The 27947-nt window shown below is 50.9% G+C and overlaps 1 protein-coding gene across 1 annotated transcript; it reads right to left on the bottom strand.

Annotated features, from left to right (window-relative positions):
- Window positions 1-182: 182 nt before the first annotated feature.
- LOC144137850 (alpha-crystallin B chain-like) lies at window positions 183-27469 on the bottom strand. The gene is made up of 4 exons (XM_077669861.1): window positions 27329-27469; window positions 19020-19242; window positions 1387-1512; window positions 183-489 (listed from the first exon to the last, which is right to left on the bottom strand). The coding sequence occupies exons 2-4, from the start codon at window positions 19224-19226 to the stop codon at window positions 217-219; spliced, it is 606 nt and encodes a 201-aa protein (XP_077525987.1). The 5' UTR covers window positions 19227-19242; window positions 27329-27469; the 3' UTR covers window positions 183-216.
- Between the last annotated feature and the right edge of the window lie 478 nt (window positions 27470-27947).

A 27947-nucleotide genomic window follows, 5' to 3' on the forward strand; every position in this document is an offset into this window, starting at 1 on the left:
ACAGACAGACAGACAGACAGACACACTAATTTTTGCATTTAAAGCCTAAGAAGGATTACCGTCTTTAAGAGGGAACTGATGACATTTTGTCAGTCTTGGGAGGCTTATACTGTGCATAGAGTGCAGCCAAGGGAGCAAGTCGTCCAGTGCGCTGCTCGGCCAAGAGACGAGACATACATCTGTCACGCAGTTCTCAGTATTGTAATATCTTGTTTTTCAGGCGTTTGCGTTGGCTGCCGCCGCTCCCTTGGATGGCAGGACGGCGATGGGGACAACGCGCTCCTTGATGGTGGCCGGCTCGGGGGACTTCTTGGCAGCGCGGATGACGAGGACGCCTTCTTCGTCGGCCAGGAACTCTGAGCTGACCTGGTCCGGGTCGACATCCGGAGGAAGCATGTAGCGCCGCTTGAACTCGCGCGACACGTAGCCGTACTCGTCCTGACGCTCCTCGTGCCGGCCGTGCACGAGCACCTCATCCGTCCCCACCACCTGGGAACGATTATTGTGAGAAAGAGACAGATCGCATTCCCCACTCCATTTCAGTAGCCCAATATGGCTGTGCGGAATATTTATAGTGCGTAGGCGACATTCAGTTTCCCGGTGGGGACAAGCCAAGCATTCCCTGTTCACACCCAGCCCAATCAACTGGATCGCGCTGAACACTCCTGATCTTTTGAGCAACTGCGTAGAGAACTCAGAGGTTAGGCGACAGCAGCTTAGGTGTAGAATCTCGGGTTTTGGAAAAACCAGCATGAGTTCGATCCCCAGCAATGGGAAACGACGAGGTACTATTTCTAAATAAATTGGCGGAAGTAATATAAATTCTGCACTAAACATTCTGAGATCTGAAATGTGGCGGCACGTAGTGTCTAAATGTGGCAGTACCGTATGTATACCAACAACGTCAGTTTAAGTGCATGATTCAAAACCGCATAATGAAGCAGGAAAGACTGCGTTTTTCAACAAAATTCAACTTGACACGTAGATTTCGTCGCTACTTGAACCTACCACAAAAACACATGGCGCTCCTTTTTCAGACCCACGCCCACTCAGACGTGGTACGACACACGTCTACAAAGAAAGCAGGTCAAAAAGGCAGTGTTGATGTACCATAGGGAATCCGCTTCCCAAGTCACTGGCACACATGACACATGCCCGTGCACAGCACGTTCTTGTATTTTAAAGTGAAAATGTTATGGCATACCGCACAAAACGTAGGGGAATCAAGATAGTCGCATAGCGAATCATCAAGAGCTGTTACTGCAAGTCATGTTCCCTTAAATTTTTTATCTGTGGATAGATTTCCAAGCATTTTTCTCAAGGCCATAGTTTAGATGTGTAGGTTAGTGCAAGTGATATCTCGTTGGGTCACTATATAGTACCTACCTTGACGGTGATTTCACTGGGCTTGAAGAAGCTGACGTCAAGGCGAACCTCAAACTTGGACTCATCGTTGACCACCTCCGAGACTCCGGTGGACCGCGGTGTGGCCTCGCAGATGCCACCACCAACCTGCATACATGCCAAGACATGCCCGGTTTGTTGTAATGATCCACAAAGGTGACTGTTTTGAACCACTAGGACCAACTGGAGCGTGCCTTGTGTGTTTAACGTTTAAGTGGGACACCTTTGGCCCTGCTCGGAACTGTCAAAGATGTATGCGTTCGAGGCACAACACTTCGGTCGGACGTAGAGTAGGCGGTCAAAAAAAATGAAGACGGCTCACACTAACGCGTAAGATTTGAAGGTAGCGAAGCTGCGCGCAACTTTCACGACCATCGCGAAGGTTTAAGTGCAGGATACCAGCCAATTTGCTTATTCTTCTCTGCCACGATGACCTTTACTCCATTATTGTTTACAAGTGTGAGCTTTCATCATTTTTTGAAAGTGCTGATCATTGGACATAAACTTGAAGGGGCGTACGTTATGACGTGTCTTTCTCGTCCCGAGCAGGTGTTGCCACTATTACGGCGAACGCTGGAGTTGTTCTGCCAATCTTGGCCAATCTCCCTGAGTGGGTAAGCTCGGCTTGACAAACGTGAGCCCGGAGACGCTGGTCGGTAGCCGTGAGGCACGCACACAGGGACGCCGCCACCAACCACCACGGAATATCATCAGCCGTAGTTGTGGATGCACGGGGCAAACTCCTGGACTTTCTCATGAACAGAAAACAAACATCTCAAGAAGCTGAAACCACAGCCATACTACTCGCTGTAAGATGGGGAGAATACAACAACAAAAACCTCATCATCATCACGGACTCTACAAGAGCCATTAGAAATCTAATATGCGGCCTTATTCCCATAGACACCAGGAATATTCTACCAGCCGAACCAAAAGGCCAACATAGAATATTATGGAGCCCAGCACACGAAGGCCTGGAAGGAAATGAGAGAGCCGACTCCCTAGCGAGGCAAATCTACAGCCGCAGGGAAACGGACCACTCTTACACCCTTCCTCCCTTCATGTCGCTTAATGAAAGGCTTTACACTCAAAGGCAAGCGAGAAAGACCATGCCCGCACCGCATCATATGTTAGATGCCGAAGACGCACGAAACATAAGAAAACTTCAAACCAACGTTTTCCCACACAAATCCAGACTGTCTCTCATGTTTCCAGAGAGATATAACGAAGAATGCCACAAATGCAAATTACGAGCAGACTTATTCCACACAGTCTGGAACTGCCCTATAATTTGGCAACAGAACACCTACCAAACATCCAGAGAGTCCTGGGATTTAGCACTGTCCAGCTCGGACCTTTCGACACAGCGTGAGCTGCTAGAGAGAGCCAAGCTGGGAGCCTTTGCTACTGGAGTCCTGGAAATAGGACTTCACCCATAACTCTTTCCACATTCCCGTCTTCCTATTTTCAAATAAAGTTTACTCTCTCTCTCTCTCTCTCTCTCTCTCTCTCGGCATTTTCTTGGTTTTTGTAACTGCCGGGTGGTCGCCGCAATCTTGGCCGGTCTCCCTAAGTGGGTATGCTTCGCTTGACGAACATGTTCAGGGGACGCTGGGCAGTCGTCGCGAGGCACATGCACAGAAGCACTAGGCATTTTCTTGGTTTTTGTAACTGCCGGGCGGTCGCCGCGAGGACCACGCTCACTTGCGCACGCTCGCCGATTTCTGGGTAGTTCTAACTGCGGGTACAAAAAATTACGATTTGATAAACAGCTTCGCGGTTAAACATTAAATGCTTCCCCTCTTACGACATTTGCCAAGCTTCTCAACGTACAGCTGCCACGATATGCACCACGTCTACAAACGTGGCTGAGGAAATAGCCACCACCCTAGCAGCCACAACAGAAACCGAAAACATCGAAAACGTCGCAGTCCTCCCGGACTCGCAAGTCGCATGACTCAACTACCAGCTCTGCCGCATATCACCCTTTGCCTTCAGGATCCTCAAGAACATCCCGAAGCTTCCCAACATCTGTATGGTTTGGATCCCTGGACTTGAATCCCTCGACAGAAATGAGGCGGCACACATTGCTGCCCGAGTACACACCCTCTGGGCCGTCTGCGAAGAGAGTCTAGACGAGGAGAAGACCCTCTTACTCGAAGGCTGTGCGAACATCCTCCTCTCGCACTTCAGACACCAGCGTCAACGGTTCCCTCCATTCCACTCGCACCTTTCCCGAGCCGAAGCGGCCACACTCCGACAGCCCCACACCAACTCCTACCCCGACTCAGCCCACCCAATATTACAGCGCCTGCAACTTTTGGTTCGAGCCCGGCACCCTGTTCCACATCTGGGAATGCCAACAATCCACATCTCTCGCACCCAATCCCCGTCGCCCGTACGAGCAGTGGGTGGACCGCCTGTCCATCTCGGACGCTCAACCCAGTGCATGCTGATACGGCACGAGCAGCCAGCAATGACCAGGGCATCGCGGACTATGTAGAGGACGTTGTTCACAGTTCCGGAGCTCTCACCATCCTGCCCCAATGAGCTCGCCATTTAAAACTTTTATTCTCTCTCTCTCTCTCTTCCACCTGCAATTGTGCGTGGCATCGCGTCTGAGTGAGGGTAGTAATACAGTCAAACCCGATTTTAACGAACCCGGATAGAGTGAATTATGCTAAATATCGAACAAAGATCAGTTGCGGCAATAAGCGCGAAACATATTCCTTATAACGAAGTTCACACCTGATATATCGAACTCGGCGCGCCTAGAATTGCCGCCAAAATGCATAGTCTGGGAGCGGCGATCAAGATATTGATTGGCTGCGATGAGCCTCCCATGGAGTGACGTGACTCCCGGCACTTTCCGTAACTGTTAACGACGCGACTGACTCACGATTAAACCCTCCCAGTCAGCGAGTCCGGACCAAGATGGAAGAGTCGGCGAACTGGAAGAGCCCGCCAACGTTCCCGATGTTGGGCTGAAAGGAGCGCGCTTCGAGAATTGCCTGAGCGTCGACGACGATGTTGCCCTCACTGTGAGCCCCTCGGACGCCGACACCGTCGCCGATGTCATGGAAGCACCGAAGAGGCGGGGGAAGCCGTCCGATGCTTAATGAAGTGCTTTCGGCAGTCAATGTGCCCCACCAATATTGCTTTAATATTGAAGGACACAGACTGCAACTGATGCAAATGATGTCTCATGTAGAGAATACTGTGCTAGTTGCTGCCGCCGAAACGAAAGTGAGAACAAGAATCACAGCTTTTTGGGAAAGCAGGTAGTTACAGAGAAAAGTAGCTTTATTGCTTGCAATATAGTTTTCTGTATGGTAATGGCATACTTTATTATGTTCGTTTCTGCATGCGGGGATGGTAGAAGGAGGGGGGGGGGGGGGGTAGGGGTGTCCCGCGTGCGGCGAACTCGTAACAAGAATCTCGTTATTGACGGGTTCGGCTATTTATAACTATTGGATATATCGAACTAATCGTGGCGCATATTGCAGTTCGCTATAGCCAAGTTTGACTGTAGTGACAATGGCCATTTTTTCGTCTGCGGGGACGATTTTTTGTGCGTAAAACCGAGAGTCATTTTTGTCCGCTTGTGCTTCGCTTCCGCCTCCAAGGTACCGTCGGCACGCCCCCTGTCTCGCTCCCAATCAGTGCTTGAGTGGGCACGGATTCGTGTTGAAAGGTAGGGGAAAGTGACAGTTCCTTAATGAAAATCAGGATCAAGAATCTTTTCCCCCGCCAATGAAGAGGATAACACCATCGATAACTTCCTTGCCGAAGCCTCGTATATCCAGCATTACGCATACCCAGTTACTTGTGTAGGTCAACGCAGTGACGACCCGATCTAACGAAGTCACGGGGAACCGAGAATTGTTTCGTTAAATCGAGAACTTCATAAAATAGGGACTAGTATTTTACGAGCAGTTGATTCCACGAGTTATGTCTAAAGGGAGGGGCGCATTTCATGAGCGAAACTGCGGTGGCCGCGGCGCTCGCCTGCTGATAATTCAGCGATGCGATAAAATTTAGTGGTGAAATTAGTAAGCCGTCTCCCCCAGCAGACGCGCGAAACAGCGCTTTTTGCTGTGCCACTTTTTTGTTGATCGGAACGCTCTTGACACTCATATCGTCGAACCAGGTAAACAAGGCTTGCTTCATCTTCTCGTGCGGGGTGGTGTTGCGGTTCATTTTCTTCGACGCAATTCCAGACGAGGAGTCATGAATGAGTGCGCCCTTTCCCTTCAAGATTGCAGAAGGTGATATTGCCGGGACGGCGTGGTCTGCAGCCACGGGAAGGCTGCGTTTATCTCGTAGACCTTCGTAAAAGCGAAACTAGAGGAGGAAGAGGAAAAACTTTTATTGCAGAGCATGTCAACGCTAAACGCACTGGATGAGAGTGGATCCCTCTTCACAGGATTCCATATGCTGTTTTCGCCACCTGTCCCCTGGTAACCAGCAGTAGCTGATCCTCCAAGGCGGGGCTAAACAGCAAGATCTCCCATCGCAGGGTAGGGGTAAGGGTGGGGTTCTTAATGGAGGAAATGCGGATTGGGGGTGGGTGTTGTGGGCTGAAGTCGCACTTTCCTATCATGTTGCGAAGAGTACCGAGCTGCTTGCATAATGGCAGGTCTTGTCGTACTGATTTGGAAACATGCTATTCAGTAAGCGAGGGTGAGGGAAAGATTCTGACTGGATCTGTCGATACATTACATTACCGACACACACACACACACACACACACACACACACACACACACACACACACACACACACACACACACACACACACACACACACACACACACACACACACACACACACACACACACACACACACACACACACACACACACACACACACACACACACACACACACACACACACACACACACACACACACACACACACACACACACACACACACACACACACACACACACACACACACACACACACACACACACACACACACACACACACACACACACACACACACACACACACACACACACACACACACACACACACACACACACACACACACACACACACACACACACACACACACACACACACACACACACACACACACACACACACACACACACACACACACACACACACACACACACACACACACACACACACACACACACACACACACACACACACACACACACACACACACACACACACACACACACACACACACACACACACACACACACACACACACACACACACACACACACACACACACACACACACACACACACACACACACACACACACACACACACACACACACACACACACACACACACACACACACACACACACACACACACACACACACACACACACACACACACACACACACACACACACACACACACACACACACACACACACACACACACACACACACACACACACACACACACACACACACACACACACACACACACACACACACACACACACACACACACACACACACACACACACACACACACACACACACACACACACACACACACACACACACACACACACACACACACACACACACACACACACACACACACACACACACACACACACACACACACACACACACACACACACACACACACACACACACACACACACACACACACACACACACACACACACACACACACACACACACACACACACACACACACACACACACACACACACACACACACACACACACACACACACACACACACACACACACACACACACACACACACACACACACACACACACACACACACACACACACACACACACACACACACACACACACACACACACACACACACACACACACACACACACACACACACACACACACACACACACACACACACACACACACACACACGGAAGCACGCACGCACGCACGCATGAAAATTCCCAGGGAACTGGGGAATTAGTCGGAAGTCTTTTCTGATTGGCTTTCAAGTTTGGTCACGTGCTTCCGGTTGACCAAGCGGTTGCGTGTGCTGTCGTCATTTTGACGTTTCATGACGTTTACAGGCACCAGTTTTAAAGTTTGTCTTATTTCTCTTTATTGAAAGCGCATAATTCTTGGCCGGCAATGAAAAACTAGACTAAATGCACCGGACATGACAACGTAGGCCTGTCGTTGCTATTCAACAACAATACTGCTTGTATACACGCCCTCTCTGTGATTGGCGGAGAAGGCGTTACGTACTTTAAACAGTTTGCGGGAACGATCACGTCACACATTGGCAACTTCAGCCTGCGTAAAAGTGACGTGCTGTTACGTAACAGCTTAATAAAAATGGCCACTGATTTTGTCTCAAAATAGGTCAAAAATTTTCCTGACCTTCAGCACCGCGAGATGTCCGTGAATTCGCAGCAGGCGCAGTTTCGCATGGCGTGCGGTTTAAAGCATGTTCTCTTCCGAAATGGCAGGAGTCAGTGTTGTGACAGGCCCACTGTATTGGGTATTCAACGCCCATGGGAGCTTGAGCAACTCCCAAGGCACTCTGAGGGCAAGTGCCTTCCAAGAACACCGATGCGTGATGCGGACGCAGGCCCGGACAGCCTGGGTGGCTTCCGAGGTTGGTGCTTGGAATGGTAATTGGATCAAAATTTGCGGTCGCAAATTTCTGTGGATCAACTATGATTCTCTTTGGCCGGGGGCGGCAACGCGCTCCGGTAATCCAGTGTGGGTGGAGGCTGGGTGGTCGATGTTGCGAAGTGCAACTGCACTCAAGCGGTACAGTTTGTGTTATAGTGGCGCGCGGTTGCTGAAGCAATGTGAGCGCTACTATGAGGCCGGGGGAGTTGCGAGCCCCTGTAACCGCCGCTAGGAAGGGGCCTATAAACACGAACCGATATGCTCGCCGCGGGAGGTGACGAGCCCTTGTAACCCAAGTCATAGGGGTATTTGCGGTACAGTTCTTTTTATCTTGCCATGCTGAAGCATGGGTACACACAATGAAGCCGGGGGTGTAGCGAACCTCTGTAACCGGAGCATGGAAGGGGCCTTTAATGCGAACTGGTCTGCTGACCGAGGGAACTTGATGAGCCCTTGTAACCTTCAGTCTTGGGGGCGAGAGGGCGGAGCTACTGGGAGTTCCTCAGAGGATCCAGCGTATTTCGAAAGATGGTATTTGTGGAGTAACTATGACTCTCTTGGCTAGGGGAAGTAGCGAGCCCCTGTAATCCAGTGTGGGAGGAGGCCAAAGGCTGGGGGTGGTAACGCGCCCCTGTAATCCAGCGTGAGAGGAAGCCAGCGGGTCAATTTTGCGAAGTAATCACTGCGCTCAAGCGGTACAGTTCGCGCGTAGTGTTGGCGTACCATTGCTGAAGCAATGGGTAAACCACTACCGAGCCGGGGCGTGCACACCCCTGTAACCATAGCTTGGGCTCGTTCGGTTGAACTTGGGAGCTGTTCTGCAGGCCGGGGATTGTGACAAACCCTTGTAACCTAATGTCATAGGGCCAGAGCGTGGAAGTACGGTAATTCCACAGGACCTCCTCGAGGAATCGGGGAGGCCACACAATCCCTGCCCGGGGAGCGTGCAAAACGGCCGCCACTGCGGAGGTTCCTGGTGAACTGGAATCAGGTCCTACGCGTAGGTCGGGCGGTCGGGTGTAAACCCGGCACTTGGCAATGCGGTTGAAGTAGAAAGGCGTGTCGAGATTGATAAACTATGACTTTCTTTGGCCGGGGGAAGTAACGCACCCCTGTAATCCAGCGTGAGAGGAGGCCGGCGAGTCAAGTTGCGAAGTAGCGAGTGATGCCCGCGTACAGTCGTTTGTAGTTGGCAGTACCGATCTCAATGGTCGGGAAACCACTACGGGCCGGGGGACTGGCGACCCTTGTAACCACAAGCTTGGCGGGGCCAGCGACCTGATCGCAAAGTGGTCGGGGGGAGTGACATACCCCTGTAACCAAATGTCATGGAGGCTAGATGTTGTACAGTCCGTATGAGGCCGGGGGGGGGGGTGTCGCGCCCCCCTGTAACCTTGCTGCGAGGGGCCTATAGACTGATATTCTCTATGCCCCAGGGACCAGCTACCACAAGCTACTTGGTGTCTCGCACGGGGAAAACGAGGAAAGGTGAGGTGAGTACACCGACCGGGGAAACTCTCCTGGCTTAGTAACGGCTAGTAGGCCCGGACAGATCTCCTCTGCCATATGCAAGGCGATGCCCGAAGACTCTTGTTCCTATGAGCCACAGAGCAGGCAAAGAGGAGGACATAAGAATAGGCCCTTATCCTGACGAAGGGACCTTGCGAACGGACCGTTTAGGTACCGTGCACATACAAACTTCCGGTGTCCGGAGACCGTGAAAAGCAGGTGTTGCAAGTACCCGTGTATAGTGGAAAACTTCACTGGTGATTCGTTGGTACCTTGTGCGGGACCGCCGATCGAGGACGTTAGTACGCATCGGCCGCAGAGCTGGGAATCGGGGAGGGGGGGGGGGGTGCTGACCGTCGCCACCAAATAGGGTACTTCCTGTCTCCGACGGTTGGGGCCCAGTTAACGGACCCTATGGGTGAGCGGTTACCCGTGGCAGGGACCGCACATTTTGGCAATTGGCACTGTCTGATGCCCTCGCTGAGCAACCAGTCTTGAAAAAGAGTCAGACATCTGCATTAGAGCAAAATTGCTCCCCCCATTCCTTTCCTTTCTCCCAAAACCCGTCCCGATGCCCAAGTTCCCGTTCCCAGCAACCAACCCCATCCGGCTTTTTCCTAGGGGGGACACGGAGGGTCCCCCCGGGCCCGTCCCCCTGGCGGTGGGTCCCAAGAAAGCTTTCCCCGTTAATTTCTCTCCACCTTCGGGTGGACGAAATTCTCTTTTGCGGTTGGCCTGTTTTTGTACTGTTGCATTTGGTTATAACCGGTTATACTACTGTGGTACCGGGGAGCTATGAAAGCTTCATTTACTCGAAGTTTCGAAGTCAGCGATAGGGAACATACAAATAACATGCAGTATTTCGCTGTTATGTTTGGCAATAAAATGAAAAAAAAATATTTGTTTGGCGTAACCGCGACATAAAAGAGCAGTACAAGCCTCTCCACGACAAAGCCTCTCCAATGCATGGAATTTGTTCACACTCCTTTTAGTAAGCTGCTGGGTCACATGATCGAACTCAATTGAAAAATAACAAAGAAAAGTGACTCTTTTGTTCATTACAGCGCTGATTGAAGTCGAGCTTGACGAATGAGTTAATGTGCGACATCGATACGCTCCGCGGTTATCAGGCGTAGCGCTTCGCTGCTCTAATGTGTCATACAAGCGATGGTCGCGGCCGTCTTTTTATGTGATCACGCCATAAACTTGTAACATAGCAGCAGACGATAGCGCGGCGGCGGCCGGGAAGGTGATAACCCATGATGATAACGCAACAAAGATTGCATTGAAGCAGAGAGCCCGACTATGTTACCAAAAGCGATTGAAAGAAATAGATACAGTAAAAAACTGTGTGATGTTCTTTAGCTCAACATCCTCCTTCCGCTCGCTTTCGGATCGACATTACTCGATCGCCTTGTGGTGTTGACGCCAATTTTGACCTGCAGAATCTTGTTTCTCTTGCCAGCCTCAGCTACCGTCTTAATTTTTATAGTACACGCCAAGTGTTTTTCTATCGTTTATGCGCAATATTTGATACTTTGGTTTTGATTTTTACACTGCATGCCCTCATATCTATAGGTGCATCACGTCATTGATTGCTTACGTCGTGCTTACGCAAAAAACATGGCGAATTCCCTGCGAATTTGTGCAGTCGAGAATAGGGCCCCAGGAGCGTAAATCAGCAAAGGTCAGTGCATTTTAAAATACATAAATATGCACACTTCTTTGCCGCGATAGCGGGAACAAAATATTGTATGAGCAAAGTGATACGTAAGTTCGGAGCAGTTTTAATAGGACTCTTCAAAGCCGTATTTAAATTGAATCGGAGGTATTTCAATCATCTATGGGTACCCCGTTTTTTACACTTTCCTTTTGAAGAGGTATGGCGTAACGTGATGTGGAAAAAATACTACCAACGCTAACTGCCACATGAATTACAGGGCTGTGGCGGGTACTGTACTGAGCACAAGTTTGAAGTTAGCACGTGAAAGAGTCGCACCCTGCGCATGCTCGGAGCCGGTTGCGCCGGATGAGGTAGCGAAGACGGTCTGGCCGCTACCACCTTTATTTGCGACTTCGGTTCGTTAACAACGAAAATACATCGCACGCATGCACAGGCAAAGTAGTCGGGTGGTGTTACCGAAGCAAGACGGATCAAAACCTTTTTCCAAGAGTTCAAGCAATCAGTATCGCGCATTTGCTCGACAGCTGAACAAGTTGAATCAATTGCTCCGCGAACAGATAAATAGAGCTTCCCGCGTACCACCACAAACAGAAACAGTCAATTCGCTTACAGGTGAACATTGGCACAACGCCTATCACGCGGGGCGATGGCCCTGCCTCCTTTGAAGCTTTCAAGCACAACTCGAAACCTGCCGGGTAGAGACACAGCTTAAACTGCCACTACGGCTGAGGACAAAATGGGGTGAAGTACATTGGTGACCGTCAGTTCTACAGCAGCCACGTAATTTACCCGGACAGGACAATCCTGACGCAGCGGTATCAGCTTCTGGCAGGACGAGTTGGCTCTGAAGTCTGGCGAACTGCTCGCTCAATGACGCCACCGCAGCCTTCACCTCGTCGCCGTTTTCGATCGTCGAATCCAGGGCCCGTTGGAGCTCGTTGCGGGCGTTGCCGAAGACTTCGAGCAACGAACGTGCATCCGAGACAGCAAGAACCACCGTGTCGGAACCACGTCCTTTGCACTCAAGGTGGTGCTCTATCATATCCTTGAAGGAAACGGCGCCTTCGCACTTGAGGCATGTCATGAAGTAGAAGTCGCATTTTTTGATCAGATGGTCATTTAACTGATAAAGTGGCCTCGTGAAACTGAAATAACTTGTGGTCGGCGTCCTGGTCTTTCTTCTTCAAAACAAAAACGGTCATTTTTCCGGACGGGACAATCCTGACGCAGCGGCATCAGCTCCGGGCACGGCGAGTTGGCTCTGAAGTCTGGCGAACTGCTCGCCCAGTGACGCCACTGCAGCCTTGAGATCGTCCCCGTCTTCTATAGTCGCGAAATCCAGGGCCCGTTGGAGCTCGTTGCGGGTGTTGCCGAAGACTTCGAGCAACGAACGTGCATCCGAGACAGCAAGAACCACCGTGTCGGAACCACGTCCTTTGCACTCAAGGTGGTGCTCTATCATATCCTTGAAGGAAACGGCGCCTTCGCACTTGAGGCATGTCATGAAGTAGAAGTCGCATTTTTTGATCAGATGGTCATTTAACTGATAAAGTGGCCTCGTGAAACTGAAATAACTTGTGGTCGGCGTCCTGGTCTTTCTTCAAAACAAAAACGGTCATTTTTCCGGACGGGACAATCCTGACGCAGCGGCATCAGCTCCGGGCACGGCGAGTTGGCTCTGAAGTCTGGCGAACTGCTCGCCCAGTGACGCCACTGCAGCCTTGAGATCGTCCCCGTCTTCTATAGTCGCGAAATCCAGGGCCCGTTGGAGCTCGTTGCGGGTGTTGCCGAAGACTTCGAGCAACGAACGTGCATCCGAGACAGCAAGAACCACCGTGTCGGAACCACGTCCTTTGCACTCAAGGTGGTGCTCTATCATATCCTTGAAGGAAACGGCGCCTTCGCACTTGAGGCATGTCATGAAGTAGAAGTCGCATTTTTTGATCAGATGGTCATTTAACTGATAAAGTGGCCTCGTGAAACTGAAATAACTTGTGGTCGGCGTCCTGGTCTTTCTTCTTCAAAACAAAAACGGTCATTTTTCCGGACGGGACAATCCTGACGCAGCGGCATCAGCTCCGGGCACGGCGAGTTGGCTCTGAAGTCTGGCGAACTGCTCGCCCAGTGACGCCACTGCAGCCTTGAGATTGTCCCCGTCTTCTATAGTCGCGAAATCCAGGGCCCGTTGGAGCTCGTTGCGGGTGTTGCCGAAGACTTCGAGCAACGAACGTGCATCCGAGACAGCAAGAACCACCGTGTCGGAACCACGTCCTTTGCACTCAAGGTGGTGCTCTATCATATCCTTGAAGGAAACGGCGCCTTCGCACTTGAGGCATGTCATGAAGTAGAAGTCGCATTTTTTGATCAGATGGTCATTTAACTGATAAAGTGGCCTCGTGAAACTGAAATAACTTGTGGTCGGCGTCCTGGTCTTTCTTCTTCAAAACAAAAACGGTCATTTTTCCGGACGGGACAATCCTGACGCAGCGGCATCAGCTCCGGGCACGGCGAGTTGGCTCTGAAGTCTGGCGAACTGCTCGCCCAGTGACGCCACTGCAGCCTTGAGATCGTCCCCGTCTTCTATAGTCGCGAAATCCAGGGCCCGTTGGAGCTCGTTGCGGGTGTTGCCGAAGACTTCGAGCAACGAACGTGCATCCGAGACAGCAAGAACCACCGTGTCGGAACCACGTCCTTTGCACTCAAGGTGGTGCTCTATCATATCCTTGAAGGAAACGGCGCCTTCGCACTTGAGGCATGTCATGAAGTAGAAGTCGCATTTTTTGATCAGATGGTCATTTAACTGATAAAGTGGCCTCGTGAAACTGAAATAACTTGTGGTCGGCGTCCTGGTCTTTCTTCTTCAAAACAAAAACGGTCATTTTTCCGGACGGGACAATCCTGACGCAGCGGCATCAGCTCCGGGCACGGCGAGTTGGCTCTGAAGTCTGGCGAACTGCTCGCCCAGTGACGCCACTGCAGCCTTGAGATCGTCCCCGTCTTGTATAGTCGCGAAATCCAGGGCCCGTTGGAGCTCGTTGCGGGTGTTGCCGAAGACTTCGAGCAACGAACGTGCATCCGAGACAGCAAGAACCACCGTGTCGGAACCACGTCCTTTGCACTCAAGGTGGTGCTCTATCATATCCTTGAAGGAAACGGCGCCTTCGCACTTGAGGCATGTCATGAAGTAGAAGTCGCATTTTTTGATCAGATGGTCATTTAACTGATAAAGTGGCCTCGTGAAACTGAAATAACTTGTGGTCGGCGTCCTGGTCTTTCTTCTTCAAAACAAAAACGGTCATTTTTCCGGACGGGACAATCCTGAGGCAGCGGCATCAGCTCCGGGCACGGCGAGTTGGCTCTGAAGTCTGGCGAACTGCTCGCCCAGTGACGCCACTGCAGCCTTGAGATCGTCCCCGTCTTCTATAGTCGCGAAATCCAGGGCCCGTTGGAGCTCGTTGCGGGTGTTGCCGAAGACTTCGAGCAACGAACGTGCATCCGAGACAGCAAGAACCACCGTGTCGGAACCACGTCCTTTGCACTCAAGGTGGTGCTCTATCATATCCTTGAAGGAAACGGCGCCTTCGCACTTGAGGCATGTCATGAAGTAGAAGTCGCATTTTTTGATCAGATGGTCATTTAACTGATAAAGTGGCCTCGTGAAACTGAAATAACTTGTGGTCGGCGTCCTGGTCTTTCTTCTTCAAAACAAAAACGGTCATTTTTCCGGACGGGACAATCCTGACGCAGCGGCATCAGCTCCGGGCACGGCGAGTTGGCTCTGAAGTCTGGCGAACTGCTCGCCCAGTGACGCCACTGCAGCCTTGAGATCGTCCCCGTCTTCTATAGTCGCGAAATCCAGGGCCCGTTGGAGCTCGTTGCGGGTGTTGCCGAAGACTTCGAGCAACGAACGTGCATCCGAGACAGCAAGAACCACCGTGTCGGAACCACGTCCTTTGCACTCAAGGTGGTGCTCTATCATATCCTTGAAGGAAACGGCGCCTTCGCACTTGAGGCATGTCATGAAGTAGAAGTCGCATTTTTTGATCAGATGGTCATTTAACTGATAAAGTGGCCTCGTGAAACTGAAATAACTTGTGGTCGGCGTCCTGGTCTTTCTTCTTCAAAACAAAAACGGTCATTTTTCCGGACGGGACAATCCTGACGCAGCGGCATCAGCTCCGGGCACGGCGAGTTGGCTCTGAAGTCTGGCGAACTGCTCGCCCAGTGACGCCACTGCAGCCTTGAGATCGTCCCCGTCTTCTATAGTCGCGAAATCCAGGGCCCGTTGGAGCTCGTTGCGGGTGTTGCCGAAGACTTCGAGCAACGAACGTGCATCCGAGACAGCAAGAACCACCGTGTCGGAACCACGTCCTTTGCACTCAAGGTGGTGCTCTATCATATCCTTGAAGGAAACGGCGCCTTCGCACTTGAGGCATGTCATGAAGTAGAAGTCGCATTTTTTGATCAGATGGTCATTTAACTGATAAAGTGGCCTCGTGAAACTGAAATAACTTGTGGTCGGCGTCCTGGTCTTTCTTCTTCAAAACAAAAACGGTCATTTTTCCGGACGGGACAATCCTGACGCAGCGGCATCAGCTCCGGGCACGGCGAGTTGGCTCTGAAGTCTGGCGAACTGCTCGCCCAGTGACGCCACTGCAGCCTTGAGATCGTCCCCGTCTTCTATAGTCGCGAAATCCAGGGCCCGTTGGAGCTCGTTGCGGGTGTTGCCGAAGACTTCGAGCAACGAACGTGCATCCGAGACAGCAAGAACCACCGTGTCGGAACCACGTCCTTTGCACTCAAGGTGGTGCTCTATCATATCCTTGAAGGAAACGGCGCCTTCGCACTTGAGGCATGTCATGAAGTAGAAGTCGCATTTTTTGATCAGATGGTCATTTAACTGATAAAGTGGCCTCGTGAAACTGAAATAACTTGTGGTCGGCGTCCTGGTCTTTCTTCTTCAAAACAAAAACGGTCATTTTTCCGGACGGGACAATCCTGACGCAGCGGCATCAGCTCCGGGCACGGCGAGTTGGCTCTGAAGTCTGGCGAACTGCTCGCCCAGTGACGCCACTGCAGCCTTGAGATCGTCCCCGTCTTCGATAGTCGCGAAATCCAGGGCCCGCTGGAGCTCGTTGCGGGCGTTGCCGAAGTCCTCGAGCAGGGAATTTGCGTCCGAGGCGGTAAGAACAACCGTGTCGGCAGGACGTCCTTTGCAGTGGCAATAGTGCTCTGCCATACTTTTGACGGCAATGGTGCCTTCGCACTTGAGGCATGTTGTCACGTAGAAGTCACAACTGCTTATCAGGTGGTCATTTAACCAAGTAATTTGGCACTCAAACCTGCAGCCTTTATCCGCATTCAGGCACCGCACTCTTTTTGAGGCAAGACGACTCCAAAAGCCGTCATCCTGGCACACGAAAACCTTTTTTTTATCGATACGGCACACTTTAACGCGAAACTTGTCCTTGCACAAGTTGCAGATGACGTGCAAGCAAGAGAGAATCGACAACTCTCGCTTAACGATGCCACAATAGCTACAGACGAACGCGGCCTCCAGCTCTTCGAGAAATTCTAACACTTTGAAGTCAACGTGCGTACCGAAGCCTTCAACGCGGTACCCTTGTCGCTGAGCGTCCGTCATTTTCACCACAAGGCTGTCCTTCGTGTCTTCACTCGCCACGCGAAATGTTCCTCGTGCAGCTGCGAATTCGGCAACACGGTCTGCTTCGGGGAGGCAGGTTGAACGCTGGGAGGCTAAAAGGTATAGCGGAGTGGATTTACAAAAACTTTTCTGCCTTGGTTTTAGCTATTCCAGCCAGGGATGCCTGCGTCCTTGCGTCTTGCGACAGCCCATATTGTGAAAAAGCAGACTGATACCAGGAAGTTCCATTGTTTGCTGACTGAGGTAACGAGGAGCCACCAAGGGGACAGTTAATAATTGACTAGAATACCGTGAACCTCTACATGGTCCAGCAAACGTGACGATTGGTTTTTGAGCCGAAAATATTTTTATGCTGTTTATTAGTGTAAAGGTGCTCCAAACTCAAACAGAGCACGCGATTGGTTTCGAAACTGTGCGAAACGGCATGCCAGCGTGGTCTGAATGCCCGCAGATAACGACAGCGACGACAGCGTGTTGGCTCATCCGGCTGACCGATCTCGATGTTCGGACTCTCGCCTTATCGCCGGCTCGAGCAGATCCGCGTTGCTACTATCTCTGCGCGCCAGATATATCTTTCAGTCGTTTATGCAGCCTTTCGTAAAGAAGACTGGTGGGCTGTTATTCTTGCTGTGGCTAAGGCACTGCGCGGCTGAGCCCAAGACGCAGGTCCGATTCCCGGCCGCAGCGACCGTTTTTCTGCTTAAGGCGAAAAGCGAAAACGCCCGCGCGTTCGACATTTCGGCGCCCGTTAAAGATCCCGTGGCGGCCAAAATTAATCCGGAGCCCTCCACTACGGCGCGCCTGACAACCTGTGCAGTTTGAGTGCGTTGAACCCCATAATCAACAACCTAGCCATGCGATTCCTGTCCACAGAGCGCCCATACCCGCAGGGGAGGATTGGCCATCGTCCCAATAAGAAATCTGGGCCCCGTATACCCTGATTCCCCTGTGCGTATTCTGAGGTGTGCCAAGGTGCGACGTTCCCACAGAGTTGCACATTCCGGTGTAAGGTATTGGACAACACTTGATAAGCAAGAATGCATGCTGTGGTTGGCACAGCCAAACCTTGAGTCATTTAAAAATAGATCTCAAGTTTCTACGCCGCATCCACCGGTAAGCTTGTTGTTAGAATGTCCTAACAAAGACAAGTCTTCTTGTCGGAACGTTGCCACCGGGCTGAGGCCGCTACTTTTGTAGCGTAAGCTACACTGGCCGAGGTTGAGCAGTTTCGCGTGGACCTTGAAGGGCCGTGCTGCGCAAGCGCGAGGGCCATTGTATTGGATTGGATTATAATTTGGACTGGAATAAATTGGATTGGATTGGATTAGATTTGGAGTACGGGTGTGTTGAGAATTGGGTCTGCACATTCGCCTGCCTGCGCTTTCCAGAGGAGGGACGTCATAGCCGCGGCAGCCGCACTGGCGTCGGAGCGTGCCCAGCTGTGCGCCTCCGTTGCGCAGTAGCCAAGTCTGACGCTGCGCTGGAGCCGCTTGATAGCCGCTTCGCGGGGCTCCTGGAGAGCCGTGCTGCGCATGCGCGACGAGCAGTGACTGAACTGGACTGGATTGAATTGGATTGGATTGCTGAACCTTAGCTCACGCTACGTATATCCTGGCGTTACGTATATCCTGGCGTAGCCGAGCTAAGCCACTGCTAATTTTTTTTTGGTCTCCTCTACCCACCATCCTTGAAGTTGTTGTTGCGAGCTTTAACAGGAAGGAAGGCTTGCGGCCAGGGGGGAAGGAATGATGACTGGAAAGAGGCGTTCAGTCCTTATGCGGTCGTCTTGGAGAGTCATCATTTATAAATCATGTAACGAAGGCTAAATTGCCCGCCACATTTCTTGCCCTAAATGATAATGCCACAGGCGCGGTATCGTGTTACAGCGATGTGGGGGGAATGTAAGTTGTGTCGTGGGGAAGGAGAAGTGAATGTACGAAGGCGAAAAAAAAAAACTTGGGGCAGTGCCAGATGAGGTGGGTGAGATAAGCTGTAATGGGGACGTAACAGTAGGGACATCGGGGGGCGCTCTGTGGACAATTCCGTTTTCTAATCGTCTCTAGAAGTTCCAGCATGCGTTCATGCGCGCGTCGTCTCAACTCGCCTGTCCTCTCCGCGGCGAAGAAGAGAGCGTCGAGAGCGTCCTTCTGGCGAACGGGTCGCGGTCGAGCAGGTCCTCGTCTCTGAGCACGACGCCGAACTTCTGGTCGAAGATGCGCGACGGGTAGTCCCACGCGTCCCACCAGTCCTTGTCCCGGCTGCTGTGCCGGCCGCCGAACAGGCTGGGGACGAGGCTGCGTCGGAAAGGCATGGCCGCCACTGCGCGACTACAGGGAGAGAAAGAGAGAAACGAAAATGGCTCGAGTTTAACGCTCTCAAACCTAGAGTTATTACGAGTGGAAACAAGGACTATGCACACTGTGTTTCTTGAAAGTTGTCCTTTGTTCGAGATTTCGCCGCCTGTTATCTAGCTATATCTGCTGTATGATTCGATTCATCCTTTCGCTGGCGCCCAAGACAGCCCAGCCGCGTAGCCATTAATGGTGGGACTGAGCCGCCGTTGAACCCTTGCCTAGTCACGTGGTTCGCTTGCGCTGAAGTGCACGAATAGACGGCTCAGCCAGCGCTGAGGGATCAAGCGCAGGCAAAGCAGCCGTTTGCACCCTCGCCTAGTTACGCGGCATCGCTACGGCGAGGCTCCGATCGAGTGAAGCGATAAGAGAGGCCCAGCTTTTGCACCGGTTCCTGAAGGTCACTCGCGGCGCGATGAATGACCTGTAGCGATTGTGCGTAGTAAAGCTTATGCTCTAAAAGGACACCGCGAGCTTTTAAAAATAGCTCGGTTCATTTTTATTAATTAGTTTATTTCACTAGCTGCGTGTCAGGGCAAGGTACGATTCATGCGGAGGTAGTTCCGACTGTATAGCGCTGGACACGGAGATACCCTTCCAGGGCTCCAACGCATACTGTCGCATTGCAGTGAAGCTGTCTATGGCTAGTGTCCAGCAGATCGTCTCCGGCGACGGATCGAGCGTAGACCAACAGTTCTGGCAAAAAAATTCGTAAAGGAAACTGGCGAAGCTTGTACTATGTAGCGCGAAGCCTGAACCATAGCGAAGTTGTAGGAATTATTTCTACACGATCACTGAAAAACACATCACCACACATTTGTACAACTGGTTTATTTACATGTTCCGTCGTAGCTGTGCACTTTACTGTCATCTCCATCGATGCCGTCATGTTCCTCATTGCATGCGCGGCAGCGCTTGACGACAGCTGGGGCGCAGCGGGTGAGCGTACGTGCACGACGCATGCGCGGTGTTCCTGGAGTCACGTGAGGTGCCGAGAAGCAGGTGTTGCGGCAACTGAGGCGTAGTTGGTTGCTAGGCAACGCGAGGCGCTCCTCGGGTTTTTTTCCACTTTGTTTGCTAAAGGCACTGCGCCATCCGGTGACGCTCGGCGGTCGCCGCGAGAGACGCGCTCCCGAGCGCTGAGACTTGTCTTGGTATTCTTAAAGGGACACTGAAGTGAATTTGTCAAGCTCCCGTTTTTGCTTGCACTGCGTAGACTGGCTCAAATTAGCACACTTTTCATTGTTTATCCGGTTGACAAATCGGTAATTATTTTACAAAGCGCGAAAGAAGAAAAACTACCATGCGCGGTTTGCGGCGGCCGCACCAACTAAAGCTGTGACGTTAGGAGGAGCCGCACCGTGATTGGACGATGCCCAAGGTGAGCAACCAAACAGGTTTCGGTTTCGGTTCTGTAAAACATAACCGGTGGCGTTGTTGGATGGGCATTCTCAATAACTCAGTAATCATCGTACCGCGCTTCTGCCATGTTGTCACCTGTAAAAATGCATAAAGATAAGCCTCCCAGGACGGCTTGGAATCGTAGCATTCACTAGCCGAGGCCTACGCAGTGCATGGACGCCCTCTGCGTACCCGCGGTCGCCCAAATGTCATGCGCTTTTCCCCCATATTTGGAGCTTGCCTCACTCATGCCTGTACCGTAAAAAGCGTGTTCGCACCAGGCCAAGGGTCTGTTCATTCTGGCCTGTGCCCACTGCCCGCAAGCAGTCGGTGCTTGTGGCAACAGCACGCCAACGAGAACTCGCTAGCGCGCCAGTGCCAGCCTGCGCGCGTTCTGTGAACTAGTTCGTGGAGCCATGAACGTTGCGGCCCAAAAAAAGGTGAACTCAATGTAGAAAACATCTGCAGAAAACGAAAAAGTTAACTTACAAAAAAAAAAAAAAGCACGTAACCGCCAGGACTCGAACACGTGACTTGCAAAACACTTGCGGAAACATACCTAGCGCCTCAGAGCACTCGGCCACAGTGCGGGCTCTGCTGACCTTGGTAATATAGGGTATATATTGTACAACCAGTTTACACTTTTATTTAGTTTTGGCATTTCAAGCAGCTTAGGTGACTATTTGTTGTATTGCGCTCGTGCAGTAAGCGTCGCCCGAGTTTCCACAATAGCTCAGGTCTAGCAATTGCATTTCGTAGACGGAAAAGCGTTCGCAGATGCGTAGTCGTGCTGCTGACCGCTGTGCTTGTTCGCCCAGCGCAAAAAAGTGCTTCCCGCACCCTATTTTTACGCTGTACGGTAAAAATATCAGTTGATTTTATTTCCTTAGTACCTATATTGACTTCGCTGACTCTTCTCCCGCCTTCAAGAGGCCTTATATTTTCCTACTGGCGTACCAGTCAGCGAAGCGTCGCATGTGCGCTTGTGCAGCGCTTGTGTGAAGCGACCTTGACTTGGAGCTAGATACAGTGTACAAACTAACCAAATAAAGAAAGGCCCATTCTTCCATTCACAAACGTGTCCTGGCTTCGTTTCAACTGAGCGAACGAATTGCGACGACCCGTCGGCGGCCGGCGGACGAAACGCTGGGCCGACTGACTGTCTGAAGGCCGGGGAGCCGTGCAGTAGCGCAGCCAATTGCGAGCTCAGCTCCTCTCGACGTCACACGAAAACGCCGCAGAAAATGGGCGAGCGTAAAGAGAGGAGGACAGCATTTTCGAATTAATTTTTCTACTAAATAAAATCGCGTAAACGCGCCCAGAGTGGTCGTAACATGGCCTGGGGACTCCGGACTACAATTTGCGCAAGTAATCCCGCAATGTTTACATATCACTTCAGTGTCCCTTTAACGCGTTGCGCGTTAGGCGCCACACATTACGGTCAGCTGCAACAGCTCCGCTGCTAAAAACGAAACAAAAAGACCTGGGGCCTCCATATTGTGATATGACGGCTTATATTGCTCCTGATAGAAAATCTTCTCAGCAATGCATTTGTGCTTAGAGATGAAGCTGACGTTAAGGGGATCGGAGTGAGGTGGGTCTTTGTAAGCTGGATTTTCAACATTATCTGTTGAACGGTGAAGCATAGCCATCTATGGAGGGAGTACGGTTACGGCCCCACTTCATACTCCTATCAACTGCCACCGCTGCTTTCCCAAACCGTGTATACCCTCTCCTCCTGATATTGCGCAATATCACGCGCTCTTCGGCGGCCATCTGCACGGCGCAATAAATACGTCATTGTCTGTACCTACCAATCGCGTGCGTCCTTTGTAGCGTATAGATAGATCCATTGTCATTACAATTCAACAAAGCAAATCCTACCACAAGTGCCAGCTTCGCTAGACTTGCACCGGCCTTAAAAATGACTCGGTGAGTTATAGACGCCCTTGTTGGGGAGCCTTGTTGAGAACCGCGTAGCCCTGGCCGTTCTACGCCAAACTTGTGAAACGTACTGTAGTTATATGGGCAAAAAGGCTTTTTGTTTCTGGCTCCGAGAAAACATTTTCCAAGCACCATAACCCGATGTCCTAGCGCACGTACAGTCCTACTCATATAAATCGGGATCGCGAAAATATGCACCGGAACACACAAATAGCGTGATTTCGTTCCATGAAAGTCAAAATAATGCGTGGCTTAATTACAGTAAAGAAGTAGGAAAATGCGGCTTTCCAAATATACCAACAGCGGGCCATTATTGGACATCTACGAATTCTTCGATTTTGCATGTTCTGGCTCATATTCTCGTGTTCGCACTTCATTTGTTCATCACTGTACGTGCGTGTTATGACTTATGAATGATGGCAGCCATCAGTGCCATCGACAGCATGCATGGATAAATAATGCTGAAAATGAAGACGTCGGGTTATGATGCATGAACGCAGGCAAGTGCGTACGTCGCTAGGCACCTTCGTGGTAATGTGATAACGGAGAGCCTGTTAGACGGCCAAGTTATTGGTTGCATCTGTCAATTGATTAGTGGTAGGTATTAGTCGTTACACGGGGCGTTGCTGTCACTCTCTAGAGGCTGGACCAGCGCCGATACGACATCGATATGGCGTGCGTCGACCCTTGTCAACAGCAAGCCGCGTGGTAGCGGGTTTCCATCTGCACGAAATGACGGGCCTTTCATGGCACTCGCGGGGTAGGTGCAAGTGGTGGGCGGTTATCAGGCAAGTTGCCAAGAACGTGGAAGCTGTGATGCCTCTTGCCGTTGCCTAGTGTATCGGAGACTCTTTAAGTGAGCCTATGTGCCGGGTGGTAGTGGTGCACTGGATAGTGTTGAGGTATGAGGGTGTACAGGAAGGTGGGTCATGTTGGTGTGAAAGACCGACGACTGTGTTGTTTAGCATATATCTAAGTTGCGCCAGACGGTCTTTGTAGGACGTTAGCGCAGGGACACAAGAAGTTCCTTGAGCCTATGTGCCGGGTGGTAGTGGTGCACTGGATAGTGTTGAGGTATAAGGGTGTATAGGAAGGTGGGTCATGTTGGTGTGAAAGACCGACGACTGTGTTGTTTAGCATATATCTAAGTTGCGCCAGACGGTCTTTGTAGGACGTTAGCGCAGGGACACAAGAAGTGCCTTGACCGCTTATCGTACAATGGTACCGCTGGGCCCTGCACGGGTTAATGCGGAGGAATACGCTGATCCATCGGCACGCGTGTGCGGATGGGTATGTCTCCTGGCAGCCTCCCTAAAAGCTGCCCTAATGATTGTTTCACCACTTACTTGGAAAGAGGAATTCAACATTCCTCTTTACGCGCAGAAAGCTGCGTCCAGACGTAGCCATTTCAAACGTCGCGTCAGATCGTCTATTAATAACTAACCGTGGTGCTGGCTAGTTAGTAAGCGGAAGCGCTGTGGTGGCTAAGGTACAAATCAAAGCCGTTCCACTCAATGGGAAAGCTGTCGGAAGTGCAGAGCGATTATTCGCCGTGACGGGCTTTAGCGCCGTTATCCGCTCACTGCTGCCACCCGTCATGCTCTTCGCCGCCCTGCCTCACTCCTCTCTTGAACGGAGGTTTGTCCAACGCGTTTCAATTTTCCCGTCTTGGCAGTGCCCGCGCGGTCCTTGCCTGAAACTGCGCCAGCGGGAGTTCTGTTCTTTTTGGGCTTGCTTGCCATCAAAAGTGGCCTAGCACGGGCAGTGTAGCTGGGGTTGACTCTGGTCCCTGCAAGCTACGTCCCTTTAAAGGACACTGCATTCCCCTCTCATATTCCCCTTCCCCTTCCCTAAACTGGCATTTGGCCCTCCTTACCAATAAAGGTACTACTACTACTACTGGGCTTGCTTATCTTCCCGCACGTATCGGCACCGCCGGCACGTTATTGCGCAGTTTCGAACGCGCCGTTTTTTTTTCTTGCGCTGTCACTTTCTTTCGCTTACTACCGTAAAAACCAACCCAACCAGCGTTCCTAACTAAATGAACGCGGGCGCTGCCGGTTTTTTACATATATTTTGCCTCAAATGTAGCTGCAGTTTTCTTCGCGCTAAACAACGGGGAGATGTATGACAAGCGCCAGTGGTTCACGAGTTTCCAACCCTTATGACTATATAAACCGCTTGGTTTTCGGAGCCTCTGTGGGACGCCGTGTGGCTCTACTTGGGTCCAGTGAGCGAGCTACGACGACAAGGCGAGCCTATAAAGTGCTCTGCACCTAAAATACAGGCAGACTGCTCCCAGTTTGAGTTGCGAAGCGGACGTCATCTGGGCTGGCGCGTGTGGACGTAACTTTAGCAATGATTACGGTTACGCCTTGGCGGAAGGCTGACCACAGCCTTTAAAGAATGGTGACCCAGTCTGAACAAGTCTTAATAAAGCCTCACGTGAAGCATAGGCGGCGTTTTACAAATAGTGAAAGCTGAACAGAAAAGGTGCGCCGCGCAAGTTAACGCTACACTCGTGACAAATGCACAGGACGAGGGATACAGCTCTACATATTTCGCACGATGGAGATACTGATAAATTTACGGAACGGAGGGCGTTCCAAGTTATTCTACGCGCGTTCAGGGAACCCTGGGCCACCTTATTTATTTCGAGTTGACCTAATTCACAACGTAATTTACAACGTAGCGTATGACTGGTTTCATACGCTTTATTTTGTACGAATCGCATCTTGCTAGACTTATCGTTCTGGGCAAGCTCTACAGACATCAGAGGGTGTGGTGACAAATTCACAAAGTTGCTGGGGGCCTATTTCAAAATAGACAGTTGTTTCACGAAGGCTGCCGCTTCGTTTGCAGTGATGTATGGCGTAGAAGTTAAGAATCGCAAAAAAAGGGCCAATCTTCGCAACGAATGGGCACAGTAGAACACCGTAAATTGTACCTTACTGAGAGTCAAAATCCCTTCTTGTCGAGCAGTTGTAGTGAGCAATCGATTAAGCACGGAAGCTCTGTAACTGCGTGCCGGAAAGAAGTTCTAAACGTGTACGCTCTGACAAGAAATTAGTTGTAACCTCACTGAATGGAACCCGGTGGAGTGAATAACGCATGTACGAGGTAAAGTTTGACGCTTAGCCTCTTCTGAACCTCATGGAGATGTAGTACAGTACCCCATAATCCGAATCAGCTTTCTGAGGCTTTTTCTGAACCACTGACGCACCACTTGTGAGTGGAAAATTTCCTACGGGTTCTTTTTTTACGAGGTTGTCAGTTTTACTAGCGCATGATAGAACAGGACGGAAGAGCACAGAACAAGAACGCATGGAACAGAAGAACACAGGGCACGGGAAAGGTTTCACATGCGTAGCCAACTAGCCCACATCGATGGTCTGATTTTAACTCAGTACGTGTTACCGCCCTGTCACAAAAATAATAACGCACCGTAAAACCGTATGCAAGGAAATCAGACACTTCCAAGTTTTAAGACAGGGCGGTCACGTATATACCGTATTTACTCGATTCTAAGCACCCCCTTTTTTACACGATCGCGATGCCCAAAGTAGGGGGGGGGGGTGCTTCGATTCGAAAAACATAAATTACCTTCTTCCCCCTACTTATTTTCACGGCCGTATCTCGACGAGACGGGCGCAAGGAATAATGTTTTGTTTGGCAAACATTCAAAGGAGAAATATGTACAGACAGTAAACCCACTGCTAACGTATGAGACGCTAAGCCACTTCTGAACCTCAACAGCTTTCTGAGTATTTTTCTGCACCACTTTTGTACCACATGTCAGTGGAAAACTTCCTACTGGTCCTTTCTTTACGAGGTTGTCTAGTCCGTTATGCCGCTGAGCCGCCGCTCTCCGTATCCCCCAGCAGGTCGTCGTCTGTTCCGCTGAAGTGGTTTGTAATTGGAAATTTTTTAAATGACTTGGCCACAACGTCAACTAGGGCCTGCTTCTACGCGCCTCAAATCCACCTTGCGATCGTTGCTTAGAAAATGGGGTGCTGGGATTCACATGGAAACGTTTCTTTTTTCATTTTTTAAAGTAGGGAAGGGTGCTTAGAAAGGGGGGGGGGTTCTTAGAATCGCCAAAATACGGTATATGAAGTACTTTTTAACAAGACGCTGGTTCTTTGTGGAAAAGAAGTGTAAATACTAGCATTGAATTTTTTGTGCAAAGATAGCAATTACAGTAGCAAATGAATCAAATTAAGTGCGCGGAGGGAACATTTATTGCACGGTGACCAGGGTATAGCCACAATAATGAAGTTAGCGTTGAAATGTGAACTGGCTGAGCTCATGAACCGATGACACAGTGTTACCGTAAGCGAGTTGAGTGCGGAAAATTAACTTGTGATAAAGTTAGGCGAAAGTCGCTATCACTGCAACATTTACTCTCTCCTTGCTTGTGGAAATATTGGTGGGAGTTCGTTACTGGGGCGGCTGGAGGCCGACCGCGGCAATTGCACCGAATAACCAGCACAGCAGTCAAGTAAAAAAACGTAAAAGACGTTTTGCGGCCCGTACTGACACTTGAATGCAGCAACGCTAAACAGAAGCGTAGATGTAACGGTGACGATCTGCAGGCAGTTACCACTGTGTCCACTCAAAAGCTGCTAATCACGGCCCCTGAGTGAGTTTCCCCTAGTCGTCACCCTATGCATACACTAGAAAAAGCGACAGGAAGCACTGAGGTTGTGTACGTTACCTTAACGGCGAGTCGCTGTCTTCCTTCAATGCGCTTCCAAGCGCTATAAGCCTACCGCCCGGCGCACCGCCGCTTCGCCCAGGAAGGTTCTCGAGTAAGCGTCGTTCGAATGTCTCAATGGCAAAAGCTCACAAAAAGCGAGAACGGCGGTGCTGTCGCGAGAGACGGGCAGCACCCAGCGTTTGGCGTGGCACCCGGGCCCTCTTGGCTGAAGCGCGGTTCGAATACACCACGAGCTTCCTTCGGGAGTAAGTGAGGGTAAAGCGGGGAGAGCTAAAGTCACCGAAAATAACTCCTGCCAGCGCGGCCCGCCGGCAGGAGTTAGTTCTGTGCACGTTGGACGAACTCGGTTCATACTGATGTGCTGGCGAAACGACTGTCAGACGAGTAGAAGTAGCGCCAAAGCTGGCTACGTAACTCCTTGGACCTCTCTTGCAGAGGGGTGTACGAAAATGAACGGGCGTGCGCGCGGGATTTGAGCACGAACAAAGAAAGAGAGAGGAGTAAAATCTTGGGTGTTATCCTTACAGTACGCTGTGTTTTACAGACTAGGTGTAGGTTCGCTACGTAAGAACTAACCCAGTCTATCTTTTTAGACAAAAAAAAATACTGTAGTTGA

Source organism: Haemaphysalis longicornis, unplaced genomic scaffold (genome assembly GCF_048455015.1).
Source record: "Haemaphysalis longicornis isolate Haplotype H1 unplaced genomic scaffold, Haemaphysalis longicornis Haplotype H1 scaffold_5, whole genome shotgun sequence".
In the NCBI taxonomy this organism is placed as follows: domain Eukaryota; kingdom Metazoa; phylum Arthropoda; class Arachnida; order Ixodida; family Ixodidae; genus Haemaphysalis; species Haemaphysalis longicornis.